This window comes from Glandiceps talaboti, chromosome 15 (genome assembly GCF_964340395.1).
Source record: "Glandiceps talaboti chromosome 15, keGlaTala1.1, whole genome shotgun sequence".
Taxonomy (NCBI): Eukaryota; Metazoa; Hemichordata; class Enteropneusta; family Spengelidae; genus Glandiceps; species Glandiceps talaboti.
In genome coordinates, this window is record NC_135563.1 from 13,665,180 (window position 1) to 13,682,660 (window position 17,481).

Below are 17,481 nucleotides of genomic sequence, written 5' to 3' on the forward strand. Positions count from 1 at the left end.
ATAACTCAAATTGAATACACAAAGATTCCATTGTAAGTGTCTATGTTCATATTATCAAATGTGAGCTTTTTTTTATATTTGACCTATGACCTATGTCGATCTTGATTGTCAGGGAGAGCACCACCAACAATTTTCGATGTGCACGCAGTTTTGTTTCAGCCCATACAAGTTAAATACAGTGGCATAGTGCACCTTTTAACAACTCTAAACCTGGACATTTTTGCTAAAGACTTATTTTCATTTATTTCTCTGGAAAAGAAAATTAAAAAAATATGTAGTGACTGAAATTTCTTCTTTTACATGAACACAATGTACCAATCTGTAATTAGTGAAAATGTGTCCGAGAACTAGCTGAAGACTGTAAAATCACAAAATGTTGTTATAGCAGAAATATGTAGGTTTACAGTATATCTGATAGTTGTCATGTACGCCTAGTGTGTCATTTTAATCTTAGACACTACCTACATATCAAATATATTATATAGGGAAACTAGATACAACTAATAGAAGGAAACGTCTTGTCACATGCATAGGGAAAATCTGCAATAAATCTGGAAGATTTTGCAAGTCTTTCATTGCATTATCAAACCTGAACACACAATGTGGTACTTTGATCCAATTTGGTAATCTTGGCTAAAGCAATTTTACATCATAAGGTAATACTGAGCCCGACACTTAAGTTCCTGATTTCACAATCTGAACACACAATTATTTTGTGACCCTTGGTAGTCAACATAGCTGTACAATGCACTGAGATGTAGTATAGCGTGTTTAAAATAAAAATAATACTAATATATTGTTCATGGTTCCAAGAACTATATTTTGGACTCTTAGATTTTATCCGATATTATCTGATAAAAAGTACCTCTTGGGTGCATGGGACATTTAATATTAGAGTCTAATATTAGATTTTAGACGCTAACTTAGATACAACGTATAACATTTAGAGTGTAATATTAGACATTAGACAATACTATCAGATAATGCATATATGTGCAATGTCGCGCTGTCCTCAACGTGTGTAGCAACAAAGACCTCTGGTTTTGCCCATATCATGAGAGGCATTCAGTTTACATCTGGTTATGTACTTAAAATCACAACATACTCTATATATACACTCAGAGAAGATGTGGTGACTGGATAAACAATGACACAATACATCACATTTTTATATCAACTTTAATAGACAAGATGGGAGTTGACTGGATAGTAATGACACATACACATTAAAAGACTTTGAAACTATTCACTTTAATTGAAATGAGAAATGTGCAAGTTATCAACACCTTGAATACATTCCAATTGCTGATTGTTCAATTCAAATCCTAAATACACTGGCCACAAAAAGAGGCTGTGCATGATATATATATTTTTTTCACCCAAGAGGAATAATTTCGCCTGTTGTCGATTAACATGTTGTAGCAACTTTGACCCATGGATGTGACACAAATATTGGAGATAATGTACTACTGTAAATTGGGTACTAGGTGGTAACATTGGACTTCCAGAAAAACATTATGTATAGGTAGATTTGGGCTCCTGGGTGAAAAGCAAAAAATTATAGTATCATGCAGTTTCTTTTTGTGTTCAGTATGAAAACTAAACAATTCCATGCATATCATTTATTTAGTAATAGAAAAGAAAACATCAGATAACAACGTTGAGGGCGCTCTCAATGGATGGAGCTGACTTCACTGGATCACCACTAAAATCTCTTTCAAAATGTAGTCCTTGTTTTGCAGGTAATCTTTGATCAAAATCCATCCATCCATTTTTTTCAGTAATCCTGGATGAAAACAGAAACCTTCTTCCAACTTTTAATAATATTGGGTCAGTATGTACCATCTTGTTATTCAACTTGTTGAATCTTAAAGCTGCAACTGGAACTAAAATTATTTTGTTAGATAAAACGATATTGTACACTCTACTACTATCGAATCACATGTGGGTAAATATATTTGTGCAGCTGCACATGGTGCAAAATAACAAATCAAATTGATTTTTTGGGTCTACATCCGAATTGACTGCTTCATAAAAGTCAAATGATGGTTTGGAGATCTAGAGATACATGCATTCTCAAGTCCACTCACTTGTTGTCATGGTAATATTGACACTGTAAAGTAACATCAACACCTATTGCACTAATTATACCATGCACAAACCAAGTTGAACAAAAAATATGGAATATATACTCTGGTCATTCTAAGTCACAAAAACGGACATCTATGTCATGGCAATGCATGTCTACGTCAGTGGTTCTGCTGTGTTTGAAATATGAGTCTAAACGCTCAAGATTACCAGTACTTTCCGCAATTTCTCTTTGATATTACTACCGCTGGTATAATGTTGTTATTCTCCAATATTTTTCTTCATTCAGCCAGAAAATACTCAAGACCTAACGGTTGTCACTACTTGTCTATTGAATCATAGTGACAAAGGCCCCTTAGGTCACTCCTATCTTCGTTGGCTGAACGAAGAAAAATATTGGGGAATAACATCTAAATGTCACTTACTACAGATAGTCTCCACACACTTGGAATTTTCATAAAAATATTACAAGAATTTATAATAAGACTTTGGTGAAATCAAATCAAATCTAACCTTGATAAACTTTTCTTAATCAATAAAGGGTATGATTACATGGAAAGCTTCACGAGTCGTGGGTTGGCGAGTTCATAAAATTTATCTCAATTTCCAGAATTTTCCTGTCCTTGCTGGATAGTTTTCATGGACACTAATCCTATTTTTCAGGAGTATTTTTATGACTATTATTAATTTTAATTTTGAAAAATAATCAAATTATTCGCATAAATGCTTTCAGTGAGTTGATATTGCTTCATAGTATGGCTCTGAACAGACAGTCATTCCCGGTCCATTGTTGCAACACATCAGGCAATGGGAATGTTCAACTTTTACATTTCTCACCATTTCGTAAATTTCATTTTCCATAAACACCAGTTAATAAGCACTTACAGAAGTGAACAACCAGCAATGTGGAAATGAACGACAAAGAACTCACTTTCTGTGAAAAATGTAAAAACAAAATACAAAGGGGAAAAAAAAAGATATCTCCATTGCCATCAATCTTTGTTTACACGCACTGATAGATTAAATATACCTCTATAATAATTTGAAAGTACACGTTAATAGTGGCAGTATTTACAAAGCAGTACATTTCATTACATTTGTATCGCGGAGTTGCTGTGTCATGTCTTCTACTATCACACAATGCATATTTGTGAGTGTACCATGACATCACAAACTATTGAAAAATTAACTTAAACTGGCCCATGAGGGCGCTATAGTGACAACAAAGTTAGATATACAATATATTTACACATCTTGTATCATTTAGAAATGAATTTGTCTGGCATCTGCTGGGGACTGCTCCACAGGACAATATGGACATTTTATTCTGTAGAGGAAGCAAATGAAAAACAAGTGTACTGAAGTTTGCCTATAAAACCTAAAGTAAAATTTGATGTGTGCAAAGAAGATTTCCTGTGATGCAAAAAAAAGTTAGTATCAACATGTGTTTGATCAACATGTGACTGTTCTCATTCACAATAACATTTCAAGAAGTAGACAGAATAAATCCATGGACCTGTTACCGGTTCCAAGATGTACTGCATGTCTACCCATACAATGCTGTGTACTAGTACTAGTATACTGTATGTGCAGGGGAGTTTGTACATGCTACTCAGGGGATGGTTGTAATCTAACCATACCCTGGGTTTACCAGTACAATCCTTCACTGTTATTGATGCCATTTAGTCTGTGTTTTATGAAATCGCTCACAAAACGATGAAAACAGTATTTCAAATATAAACAAAACAGCCAAAATGTAACAATGTAAGCGATGTCAGCTCACATAAATTGAACACATGTCGGAACTAGAAAATCGAATGTACACTGTGAGCTATAGAGAAACATAACTTGTTGTTATAGCTAATATTGCATACTTACTTATTTCCACTTATGAGTTTATTTAACGAATCACGGGAAATGACGTGACCACAGATTAATCTCATTGGTGGGTTGTGATCCGTACTTTGTTGTCTTAAGATAGGACATGCAAATATGGAATGGTAGCGACAATCTGAACCCAGGTCAACCTCAATCTGAAAACATTAATATTGAGATATCAGTGCATAATTAATTAACCCAAAGACTTGGCGGATCACGATCACGCTGTTGCCAATGCCACAACTTGTCAGACTCATTTCCAACTGTGCATATGTAAATAACAGTAATACATCTGTAATATGTACTGGTAACAACAGAGGATAGCATTGTTAACCCAATACACATTCACATGTACTTGTTATAATAGCTATTTCCTTGATATGGTTATTCATGGATAATAATAATGATAATAATAAAATATATTTATTCAGGGTAGCTCAAAGTGTTACAGTACTAAAGTAAATGAAACACTTCTTTCCATTGAGGCCCTCACACAACATTACATTAACAATCACACAGTGATAAAAGTACGCAAAATGAAACTCAATACACTAAGTAAAAAGGTAGACGAAAAGAAAAGCTACAAAATTGACGTAGAGTCAAAACTGAAAACTGACAGACAAGCAAATATATCAAAGATGTACATGTTGAAGAGTAAATGAAAACAAAGTTATGTAACATTAAAGGAACAAGTCAAGTGAAAATACAGGTAGCCCGTGGCTACATGCACTGCACATCCCAATAGTGGGTTTTGTACAGGCTTTTGAATATGTTAATAACCTCTGGTTGTATTACTAAGTTGCCTGTCCAAAGAGTTCCTTTTATCAAAACATTGTAAATCTATTTCCATATGTTAAATACTACTATGTCATTAGATGGTAGATTACACTTACTGGTAATTCATCTTTTGAACTCCAAACACCACTGACTTGTCTTTGTTGCATCACATGTTTAATATTCAGAAGTGAAGGTAAAGCTACTGCACCAGCCTGTACACTGTAAAATTATAATTATAATTTACATGTATTATTCTACAAGAACAAGACTTTCTCCGGTAAGAGTAGGTGGTCAACTTTTAATTGAAAAAGCTTGTTTTACCCATCAACCAGACAGGCCATCCGTCTGTCTGTCTGTCTGTCTGTCTGTCTGTCTGTCTGTCTATCTGTCTGTCTGTCTATCAGTCTGTCTGTCTATCAATCAATATCTGTCTGTCCACTGCATTATCTGACTGTTCAACAGATGACGTTGACATTCACACACACACACACACACACACACACACACACACACACACACACACACACACACACACACACACACACACACACACACACACACACACACACACACACACACACACACACACACACACACACACACACACACACACACACACACACACACACACACACACACCCTACACAGAAATATGAATTATTTATCTTCACATAATAATCTTTGTTATGATATGGAAAGGATGACTTGAGAAGCCTTAAAGTGTATTTATTGCTATACTTTGTACAATGCAGTTTGTTCAACGGTAAAAACAGAGCATGTCCTTGAAAAAGATGCAAAATAGTCCTTCAGTGAATATCAAAGTGTACACAACATTGTATTTTCAATGACAAACTGACATGTACAAATTATTTAGCACAGTGAAAGATAATGCCATACTTCAGCCATGTATAATCAAACACAACATCTACATACATAATGCCATATCATATCATCACCCTGTATCTTTGCATGCTAAGCATGTGTACTAATCTTAGCACATCCTGAACTTGATCAAATTACTTCATTTGCCACTCTAATGCTAAGTAACAGTATCTCCTGAGGCTGGGATATCAATGATAACATGTTGTTCACCAAGGTTGACCTGATGTTACTCTCCTCTACTCAATGCTACACTTTATATCACTTTACTTTGCTTCATATCATAATACTCTTATCTGAACATACACATTCCATCTCAGAATAAAAATTTTGTCTCAGTTAATATTCAACAAAAAATCCAAACAACTTATTCTGAATATTGATTTGCTATGAGAGAGTGGCTGTAATAATTTGTGGTTAAGGCTTTGAAAAATTTAAGTGAAAAGTAGGGCACACACCCAGGAACTATAAATGGCAGAACATGACAATATATTTTACTATAATTTACTATTCAAACTTTAATTCTTATTTTAATAAAATGTTCATGAAATTCTAAAACTACTGGTAACCTTATGTTTCCTCCTTCAAACTTTAATTTGGTATCAATGAAAGAAATGCCTCTCAAAATTGTACCAACGATATTACAAAATTTATTAAATATATATTTGTTGTTTAGGATTGCCTCGACTGTAATAGAGTAAAGATTTTTAAAATTAAATTTCAGTGATTCATACATATTAAAGTGTGTACATACATGCACACATCCACCAACCTATCCATCTATCCACACACAGACACACTCACTCACTCACAAATACATATGTTTGTACACACACACACACACACACACACACACTCACAAATACATACATTAGTACACACACACACATATACATACATACATACATACATACATATATACATACATACATTGGTACACACACACACACACACACACACACATACACTCACTCACTCACAAATACATACATTTGTACACACATACACACACAGGAAAACAAATAAAAAATAGTGCTATAAACAGATTATACATTGTCAAACAAATAGAATAATTTGATAAATTGACTATACCTGACACTGAGTGGACTGTCAACTGACAAACCTAGCAGTGCACATGCATCTCTTGTAAATACATCACAGATTTCTAACCAGTGAATTGGGTCTAGTAAATGAGAGTACGGTGAATTCTCTATTCCTTGTCTAAGATACAGTAAACTACCCATCAACACCTGTAATTCTGTCAACAACAAAAAACATATCAAAAATTTACAATCCAATACATAATGACAAGAGTCTATACTCTCTCTCACAGTCTCAGAAGTGTCAAGGCTGGCAACTCTTTTGTATGTGTCGATATGCATACTTGTACTCAGATCTAATTATCCCTTGTATTGTCTGCCTTCATTGACTACATAGGACTAACCATTCTTTGACATTTTATATCAGGTACGTCAAAATAACATGTTTTATTCTGAACTTACTGCTAACTGTTACATATTAGCCATTCTAGAAAATACATCAAAGTCTTAAAATACATTAAAACTTCCTTTTTGAAACGGAAAACTAATCTTAATTAATTGATTTATTGAAAGATTCTATACAAATGTTTGTTGTGAATGTCATAAATACTTCATAGATAGCTGTCATATGATATGGTGTGATGACAAGATACTGGTACCTACATCATATCAATTACACCCTACATAAAATACAACTTGCTTTTAATATTATATTCTGTAGTTGAGGCCATTGTACAGTGATCATGTTCATACAGTGTTATACAAGTAAAAACTGAAAATTCAAAACATTAACTATTTTTGAATCTTCAGTTCAATATCTCAGCTCAGAGTCTTACACACATGGCAGTCATTTATACCTGCTTTGGTGCAAAATGATTGAAAAAACACATAAATATTTAACACAAATATGGATTGTTTTTTAATACCTCAAAAGTATCATAGCACTCACGGAATATGAAATAATAATTTTTTAAAGAAATTTATTGCAAGTATAAACAATTAGATATTATTCCCCAATATTTTTCATGTTCATCCAAAGGAAATATGAGTGACCTAAGGGGCCTTCTCACAACAAGTCAAAAGACAAGCAGTGACAAAGTATTTTCCTGTACAAAGACAGACATTCAGAAATGAAAATAATTATACCTCTATCGGCATAATTTATGAGAAATTGGGGAAAATAGTGGCAGTTTTGAAAATTTTGACTCATATTTAAGCACTGGAGAATGATGCCATAGTTGCATATTGGGATATAAATTCCACATTTTTTTATTAAATGTGTTCAACTTTGTTTGCATGAGGTATGATACATTATGTCATAGGTACTCTTAGACTAACAATCAAGAAAACAAGTAAGAACTATATATATGATTAATATTATATGATTACACGGCAAAATATGAACCCTTTAATGACTTGGTTTCTGGAAGTCTATGGAAAAAACACTGTAAATATAGGGTTAAACATCAGCTGATTCAACTTTGACCTTTTGACCTACCTCTGGAGTGTCCGTCTGCAAAAATACCAAAATTTCTGGCATAATGTAGTATTTGTTGTTGACTTGACGCACCACCTTTCAGTAGCTCAATAAATTGTAACCGGTGTAATTTGAACTCTAACGAACTGTTCTGTGCCTGTAACTGCTCTCTGTGCATTTGTGCCCACCTTTATGAAATGAATTAGAAAATATATGATGGCAAAATAATGACCAAATGTAACACAGGAATAGCAGATAAAAACTATCTTGTGAAAATGTTCTCAACCTGAAATAACTATGGTAGTAAACCATAAGGGATAAAAAGTTGAGGCTAATTTTTAGATAAGGATATATGTTGTGAAAGTATTTTAAAATTCAATATCTATAGTAGCATGGGGACAAAGGAAGGCTGGGGTTTTTTTTTAGGTAAGAACATAAGAACTATGAAGGAACAAAAAAATATTTAAACTCAAACAACTATCATGTATAGTAACATTCCTTGTGGAGTAAAAATCTGAAGCTATTTTTTTAGATAAGAACATAAGAACTATGTAGCGAAAGTTGTTTTTAAAATTGAAATAACTATGGTAGCTTTCCGGGTAAAAACGTTAGGCCAATTTTTAGATAACAACATAAGAACTGTGTAGTAAAAGTTGCTAAAACTGAAATAATAATGGTAGCATTCCTTATAAGGGGGGTAAAAAACGTGAGGTAAGAATATAAGAACTATGTTTTTTAAAACTCAATAATTACAGTAACATGTTTTAATCTATTCAACTCGTTGGAGAGGTTCTGTATACATAAAAATAATAGCATCCCTATCATAAACAGAATGGTTTAGTTGCAGAACTTATTTGATGACAATATCACAACAAAAAGTCCAAAGGTATTAAAAAACATATCCTTTATACTTACTGAAGTGCTGGTGTTAGATTTCTACCCTTGAGTGCTTCTAGTATCTTATTAATTTCTATAAATGGTTCTTTGTTTGTGCCATCCACTTGTAACCCTGCATCCTACAAAAAAGGTGTAAACAAACCGAACTGTTATTTCAGACAAAAATATACATCCAGTTGTAAGAACATAGTCATCCTCACTGTATGTTTACATTAGACTTGACTTCACAAGCACCATCCTCAAGTTAGGCCTCTCAATGAAGATTAAAGCTGAAGTAATGAGATATAGCCAGAGTAATAATTACCTGTATAAGTTGTTCAGCAATGTCCAACATGCCTTTACGAAAGAAATGTTCACATATTACCTCGTTGATAAGATTAATTTTCTCTGCAGAATCAAAGTTGGAGTCTTGCCCTAAGGCATTTATATCTGGCATGAAATTCTGAAAAATAATAAGAAGCATTTTTTAAAAATAACCTAAAATATTCTGAAATACCTAGTCTTTTAACACTAGAATTTATTAATTGATATTTTTTTCAATATCTAATCATGATAATTTCATATCTAATCTATATATAGTATTTTTCATCAATGTAACTTCAAATTCATAATATTTTTCATCATTATAATTTTACATCAAATAGTTTGCAGAATCTAAGGAATTCAATAAACAATCTGATTGAGTCTGGATAATCTGAAATTGTAAATAATACATTATTAAATCAAGTTAGTAGCTTCAAATTTCTTTTTTGAAAAAAAAAATACTGTGAATATGAATTGGGCCTCCAAGCAGAACAGTTTCATGTTTGACCGGTTCATGCCCTGACCTTCTGTACTGTATGTCCCCTCCAGGTCTAGAGATTGACTTGACTAATCACTGACTCAGAGAGTGATTCATCATATTGTAAAGAAATAGTGTCATGACTCATAAATATGTCTGGCTTTCATTACTTGGATTGGCAAATATGATTTATCCATGCTGGCCAACAGACAACTGTGTGGTCAATTTTTGATCAACTAACTATCCGTGGAATTTTACACTGCACCATGTAACATTTGATATCATTAAAATATTTTTAGTACACGCTATCAGTAACATGACATGTTGTGTCAAGATAACAAGTACCGTATATCATCACACACAGCAAAAAATTATCTGTGCATTATTACAATAGATACATAAATGAAGGCGTTGGTTTTTAAAGGCCAGAGATTCAATCCCAGGTTCTCACATTAATGTTATCTTATCAGTGAAGCCTAAGAATTACATAGGATGATTCTTTTGTTGTGGGCCAAGTTTTTCTTCAGCTCTTCTAAACAACTGTTTTTCACACCTAAATTTTAACACTCGACTGGGCCTTTAAGCTATAAGATGTAACACAGTTTTTTAGTGTTTGACCAACAGTGACTACAGTCTTCCCTAATATGAGACACTAAAATTGTGATTATTCTTTTAAAACTGAAAATGAGCCCTGAATTGAGCATATAGTTACTTGACTATGCAATCAAAACTGCAACTACAATATCGCTATAGGTATAAGATTCTGCTCTTATTTTACCACAACTGTATATGGTTAGGCACAAACCAAATTACCATTATCTGGACAACAAAATCTTTGAAAAAAACAAAGAAGTACAAAACCACACCTTTGAACAAGATAAAAGGGGATGTATATAGTATTCCGCAATGTCAGGTAAATAAACACCACTGTGCAAATATTAATAACTAAAGTGGATCTCTCGTTGAAAATCTATTTGAATAGAAACTTTGAAATAGAATGACTTGCAGTATATTAAGATATACTTACTCTGTCTATGGCTTTGCCAACTTTGGAAACACTGCTGTGAAGATCTTTGTGATTACTTCCAAGACATGTAGCACTGTCTTTTACTTTCTTAGCACACTGGGTCAATAAAATTGACTGTGCTGCTGTCAATTCATGGTTTTCTGGAGCTATGCAAAGGGATGAAAACAACAACACATTAAACCAATATAAATCTACAATGACATACTTGATCATGGTATAAATGATACTACTGTACAAAAAAATAAATAAAAAGACACTTCAAATTTATATATTGATTTCCTCATTGAATCATAATTCTGGATGCAAAAATACACCAGTGACAAGTAATAGACCTTTCTATAGCTCGTAAGGGATGATTCCACAATGTCACACATGCTCAATAATGAACGAAGAGGACAAACCCCCCTCCCCCTCCTCCTAAAAGAATGTTGACAAGTGTGAAATCAAATGTTTATATATGATGTAAACTATGACGAAAATTGTAGCAGTCACACCATTACGATCAATGCAATGTAAAAATGTGGTAAACACATTAAAATACCAGCAGAAACCCAGCACTGTATATCACATATAGAAAGTTTTCAAAACTTGGGTAGAAGTGCGAAAATGAAGTTCAGAAATCGCATTGACACCAGACCTCCTCCCCCCTCAGGCCCCAAATGAACAAAGTTCGTTTATTGCGCTTGTGTGACATTGTGTGACCGTCCCTAACAATAATAATGCTCACCAACATGACACACAACTGAAATTGGATTATAATAAAATATAATAATAATACACAAATTCAGTCAACTTTATTGTCAAAAATAGTTTCATAATATGTTATATATAACTGAGACAAATGCCTATATTTCATAATATCCCACATTGGCCATGAAAGCTAACTTTGGGGTATATCTTGTGATATTTTCAAAAGAATATATAAATACATGACAATTCCAGTACTCTGAAAACATGACTTATGACACAGACAAGCTGTTACAGGAAGATGTACATCTGCTCTTACTCACTGATCCATTTATACACAATAAATGTGACAGGATTATTGGATATGCCCCACTTTCTACTAAACTAAAGTCACTTACGTGAATTAATGTTCAACATTACAGGAATCATAAAAAGAACTAAACATAAATTTAACAGCAATGAATCATTATGAAACAGGAAATAAGAAAAATGGCTACATATCAGTGTTACATTAGTATTGTGGTCATTCCTTCCCTATTTTACAACATGTACACCCCCCCCCCCCCCCCCGCACACACAAACACAGTGCTTGTCCTTATTTTACAACATGTACACCCCCCGCACACACAAACACAATGCAAGCACACATACATAATGATACATACATACATACATACATACATACATACATACATACATACATACATACATACATACATACATACATACATACATACATACACACACACACATATACATACACATACTTTCACTCCCACCCCATGCCCCCCTCCCCCACCCCACTTCCTAACCACACACACACACACACACACACACACACACACACATACATATACACAAACACACACCCCACACACACACACCTCTAGGGTCAAGTAAGATTAAAGGTTACAGAATGCACAGTCACAGTAGTAGGTAGGTAGGTGGGGGGGAGTTCAAATGACTACCCTAGTTGCAATCAAAGTCTGTGTGTATAACTCAACACATTGCAAAAAGCTACAGACTCTAAAAAATTCGTTATTGTACATACAATAACAAAGATTTTACACATTTATCAATCCTTTGTAATGTATTGAGTTACAAATAAAGACTTGACATATGTTGCTTCACATTGATTTTTCAACCAGGACGCCATGATAAAATTGTTTTATGAATTAAATACTGCAGATAGACATTCACATGATAAGAAAAGTTCATGAGTTATGAGATAGAAAAGAATCACCCCCCCCCCCTCACCACACACACACACACACACACACCACCTTCACTCACGGCTCTCAATTATACTATAAACTTGGAAATTTTCGCTTAAGACTTATTTTTGCTTATTTCATTGGAAAACAAAAATGCAAACATAAGTAGTGACTAAAATACCTTCTTTTACATGAACACAATGTACCAATCTGGTAATTAGTAAAAATTAGTCTTTGGGAGCTAGCTGAAGACTGTAAAATCGCAAAATTTTCTAGTGGTGAATATATCTAGGTTTACAGTATTTGACTGGAACAGAAACCCACCGTCCTCTGTCAGAGTGATAAAAGGACTGTGCCCTAACCATGCTGATTAGTAACCATGTGTGTTGAAGCTACACTGTACTAAGTCTTTAGATCTAGAATTTATAGCAACTATTGATTTTTTTACCAAATAATTATAAATATAGGACACAGTATTATGTTATTACAATGTTTATTTGTTTCTTTTTGGTACTTGAGGATGAAAAGGAAGGGAGGTCACTCTAAAATGAGATTATTGGAAATAAAAACGTAATCTCTACCGACTTACAATATTAGAACTACCACCATATTTTTATTTAACCTGAAAAATTTCACTCTGACAGCTCACTGTGGATGAAACAAAACTGATATATAACACTTAGTAACACCATTACACAAGCTATATGATGGCTGTTTTCCCCAGTCAAGATGTAACCTTCACTGTGTTTACAGACGAATTTAAATGTAGCTATGTGATAACAACACGACAAGGTCACGGGTAGTGACCCTGGAACTGTATCGCAGTTTATGATCATACATAACATCAAAACATTCACACGTTCACAAAAAAGTCTCTGTATATACATCTCCTTTGATATGAAATAATTAGTCTATATGTTACTGGAATCTATTGACATTAGTGGAACAAAGTTTTGACTTTATGTTGACATATTTTTATGACTAAGTTGCGTACTCGGATTTTTCATTCATGTATTTCTTTGTTTTCTTTCGAGGAGAAACATTGAAGCCATTCACATTACCATGTACTTCCGGTTGGCTTTAACCTGCCTTCAAGAGTGCAATAAGACTGGTACCTACCATTTCCCAGCTCATTTCTAATCCCCTCTACGTGTTGTATTAGCTCTTCCAAAGTCTTCTGTGAATGAGATGCAATTTGTTGAAATTTTCCGAATACTTTATCGACTTCTCGCTCTACACTCAGGCAGGCATCCATGATTAGGAAATATGTTGACCTAATTAAGGCACTCTAGCTTAGTAAAAAATTTCAACAAGGCCAATAATTTTACGTAAAACTTTAAAGGAATCAAAAAAATACCAAGACACGAGATTCAAAATAAAAAATTATCTTTTTCGATAAATTTGTATTATTCTCTATACCAAATTTATGTGGATCATTGGTGATTTGATATTTGTTATGGCGAGATTAAGTTTACCCACTAACTTAGAGGAGCTCGAATAACTGGCCATAACGATTTTTAACGCGTGAGGGCGCACACATAAACGAAGTGACTAACTCATGTGCTCAACTTGAAGTTGTGGATGATGCAAACTCAACGTCAGAGTAAATCGAAACTAGCGTCGATACAAGTGGAAGTGTGAGCATTATAAGAATGCATATGAATAGGAACACTAAGAAAAAGTCTTTCCCAATATCATAACAGCACAAGCCAATTTGGTTTCGAAATAAGCTTATGCATTATGGAAAATGTTGGGAGGGCCCAGTAAAACAATTATTAGAACTGAATTCGCCAAAAATAGAGGAACATATTTTCTTTGATTTAGAATGCATCGAATGTATTTTTGGCATGCATTGGAAGTGATCATGCGATGAGAATGAGATATGTCTATTTAAGATTCTTTAGAAATCATTCAATTCCATGGGGACAGTTTTCGTAGGTGTCTGCTGAATTTCGGGTTTATCCGAATAACAATATATATATATATAGATAGCTCTGGCGATCCAGCGCGACTGTCTCTGGTGGTTCAATTCGGCCTTCAATCCTTCAATGTTTCGGTTTTAGAAAAGGGATTTCCGTAACGACCATTTTTCTCTTGACGTTGTCTTTTAACTGCATGCATATCCATCTACATACACGTACGCACCATCTACACACACACACACACACACACACACACACACACACACACATACACACACATACACACACACACACGCATGTATGCACGAAAATATATAAATAAATAAATAAATACATACATACATACATACATACATACATACATACATACATACATACATACATACATACATACACACACACAGACAGACAGACAGACAGACAGACAGACAGACAGACAGACAGACAGACAGACAGACAGAACACAAGTTCGCCATAGAATAATTATATCAAACTTTATATTTCGTCTGAGTTTAAGATATTTCTTGGGATATACTGATATATATATAGCCTGAAATCCAAGCTTTATTCCTTAGTTTAGCATCAGATTGCAGGAGAATCAAAATCTTGGATAAGATACGTTAATTTCATCATCAAAAGGCATGGCCAATTCGTTAATGAGTTCTCAATGATTCATCTCCGATCGTAGCTTTTCTAAAATCGATTATTTTGCATATCCGGTGTTCCGGAGTCACATCTTTAAACATCGTTTATATGTTGTAGTGCACCAGTCACACTGTCACCATACACAGTTGATGAATCGATAACATATCACCAAATTATCGATCGGTTCGTTAACTTCTTCACAGGACCTGTAGGAAGTGACTAATCGTCTTCATTTATATCCAAACTTTCAGTTTCTACATCCCGGGCCGCTCCTGTGACGTCATCTCTACTGTCCAATCGTGAAGCATCGACGGCAAACCCGTATCGTAATCTCAAATATCGTGAGAAGTCTCCAGCTGCGAGATATTTTGGAGGTGGCGACACTGGTCCTGATTCCTGTCCGAGTCCACCTGGTGGTTGTATTAATTTGTCATTCACAAAGATTTGGAAGTTCCGCAGGGTAGCTGTATAATCTTGGATCGTAGAAACCAATCTGTTTATACCTGCAACAAATACAGTCGTTATTGTATTAGGACATATGCTTTCATGATCAAATCTTTTGGCTAAGACTCTTTCTTTCTTAAAATTTGTAATTTTTTTAAAGCTGGTGCTGTTCATTAACATACATCTATTATGAGACTTTATTGAATCTGAAGTAATAATTCATTTTCATTCTCTTATTCACGAAAAAAATGTTGTAAAAAGATATATTGCTAGAATAAAGTGCGTATTGTGTATTTATTGTATATGCATGCGGTTTTCCCTAAAACGTAGTAAAAAGGTACCCGAGGCCTTGGCGTTTCCTGCCGGTGTAACATCAACATTCTCCAAGTTTCTATACTTTGTTCGTACAGCAAGTAGACGGGATGCACAGCGGTCTCGCAAACGTGTCTGTTTCTCGTAAATATTGAGAAGTTGGTTCGAGATGTCACCTGTTGCTTCAAGATTCCTCCTTGCTGCATGAGTCAAATCTAGAGGGAGGGTAAGAAATAGCTTGCACGTGTTTAAAGAGAATAGCAACTGCCAACAGAGCAAACTTTAATTTATATGTCACATCGATTTGAGAAGCAAGCGAAGTATCATGGGACGTTTGAATTCAAGTAATCGGACACTGAGAGTTGTGGTTTACAAGTGTAGGAAGACAAGTTTGATAGCGTGGTAATACTACACGAAGGCCTCTGTACAAATGTAAAGTCGTGAAGTAACGGTGCCGAGGAATGGACGTGTATTCGAGACTACCAATTTCATAGCCTTTTGACAAAGTTATTAAAATCCAAAAATTACTACATGTATTAATCAAATCACGTCAATTTTTGCATCATGGAATTTTATTTTTCATTGCATTGGTTAACTATACGGTGGAAATCAAAGTAGGTCTTAACTCGGTTTACTTTGGCCTAATTACAGGAAATAAATGATGCTCCAGTTAATATTTTTTTCAATTGTGACCAGAATAAGTAGGTTTTTGATTGTTGCTATGTCATACAGCTTGTACAAGTGAAACTCCTACGTCATCTGTAAAGTACACCCTGACAGTTCAAAAATTATGATTTCATTTTGATAGACGATGGCCACGACATTGTAAAAAAAATGAAGAAAAATTAACTCTTTCAAAAAATCACAGTTGGGATAATAACGAGAATGTCGTCATAGAGAATTTGGTTACACGAAATATCTTGTGATGTATTTCAATAAACAAATAAACATTGACGAATTAGCAAAACGCTAGACCAAAATAAATATGGATTACTCATGGCGCCGACGAGATCAGTGACGTCACGCGTACGGTGTACCGGTGAGGAAGCTCAATCAACGGGTGACTACAAATAAACTAATAAACATTGTTAATAAAAGTCACATAATGAAATATGAAATAACAGGTTTTTTTAATACATTTTAACGCCTACCTCTACTTGTTCGTGGCTGTATACGGTTTTCATATCTGTGAGAATAACTCGAACTATTCCAAGACATTGTTTGCCAGTCTGTGTTGACTGTTTCCCTGTGAAAGTGTCCTTTTATGGACTGAGGGAAGATACAGTATGTGAAATCATGGAGGTATAAAAATAGACATAATTATTTTCACAAAGTTCTGCGTCGTATGTAGGTATGTACAAGAAAGTGGTCGGCCTGGTGCTAAAGGAACACTTGTACTTGCATGCATGCTTA

The 17,481-nt window shown here is 34.3% G+C and overlaps 1 protein-coding gene across 1 annotated transcript; it reads right to left on the reverse strand.

Annotated features, from left to right (window-relative positions):
- Window positions 1-1,230: 1,230 nt before the first annotated feature.
- LOC144446377 (E3 ubiquitin-protein ligase RMND5A-like) lies at window positions 1,231-14,006 on the reverse strand. The gene is made up of 9 exons (XM_078136124.1): window positions 13,865-14,006; window positions 10,845-10,990; window positions 9,341-9,478; window positions 9,055-9,155; window positions 8,161-8,327; window positions 6,715-6,880; window positions 4,860-4,962; window positions 3,967-4,121; window positions 1,231-3,415 (listed from the first exon to the last, which is right to left on the reverse strand). The coding sequence occupies exons 1-9, from the start codon at window positions 13,998-14,000 to the stop codon at window positions 3,352-3,354; spliced, it is 1,176 nt and encodes a 391-aa protein (XP_077992250.1). The 5' UTR covers window positions 14,001-14,006; the 3' UTR covers window positions 1,231-3,351.
- Between the last annotated feature and the right edge of the window lie 3,475 nt (window positions 14,007-17,481).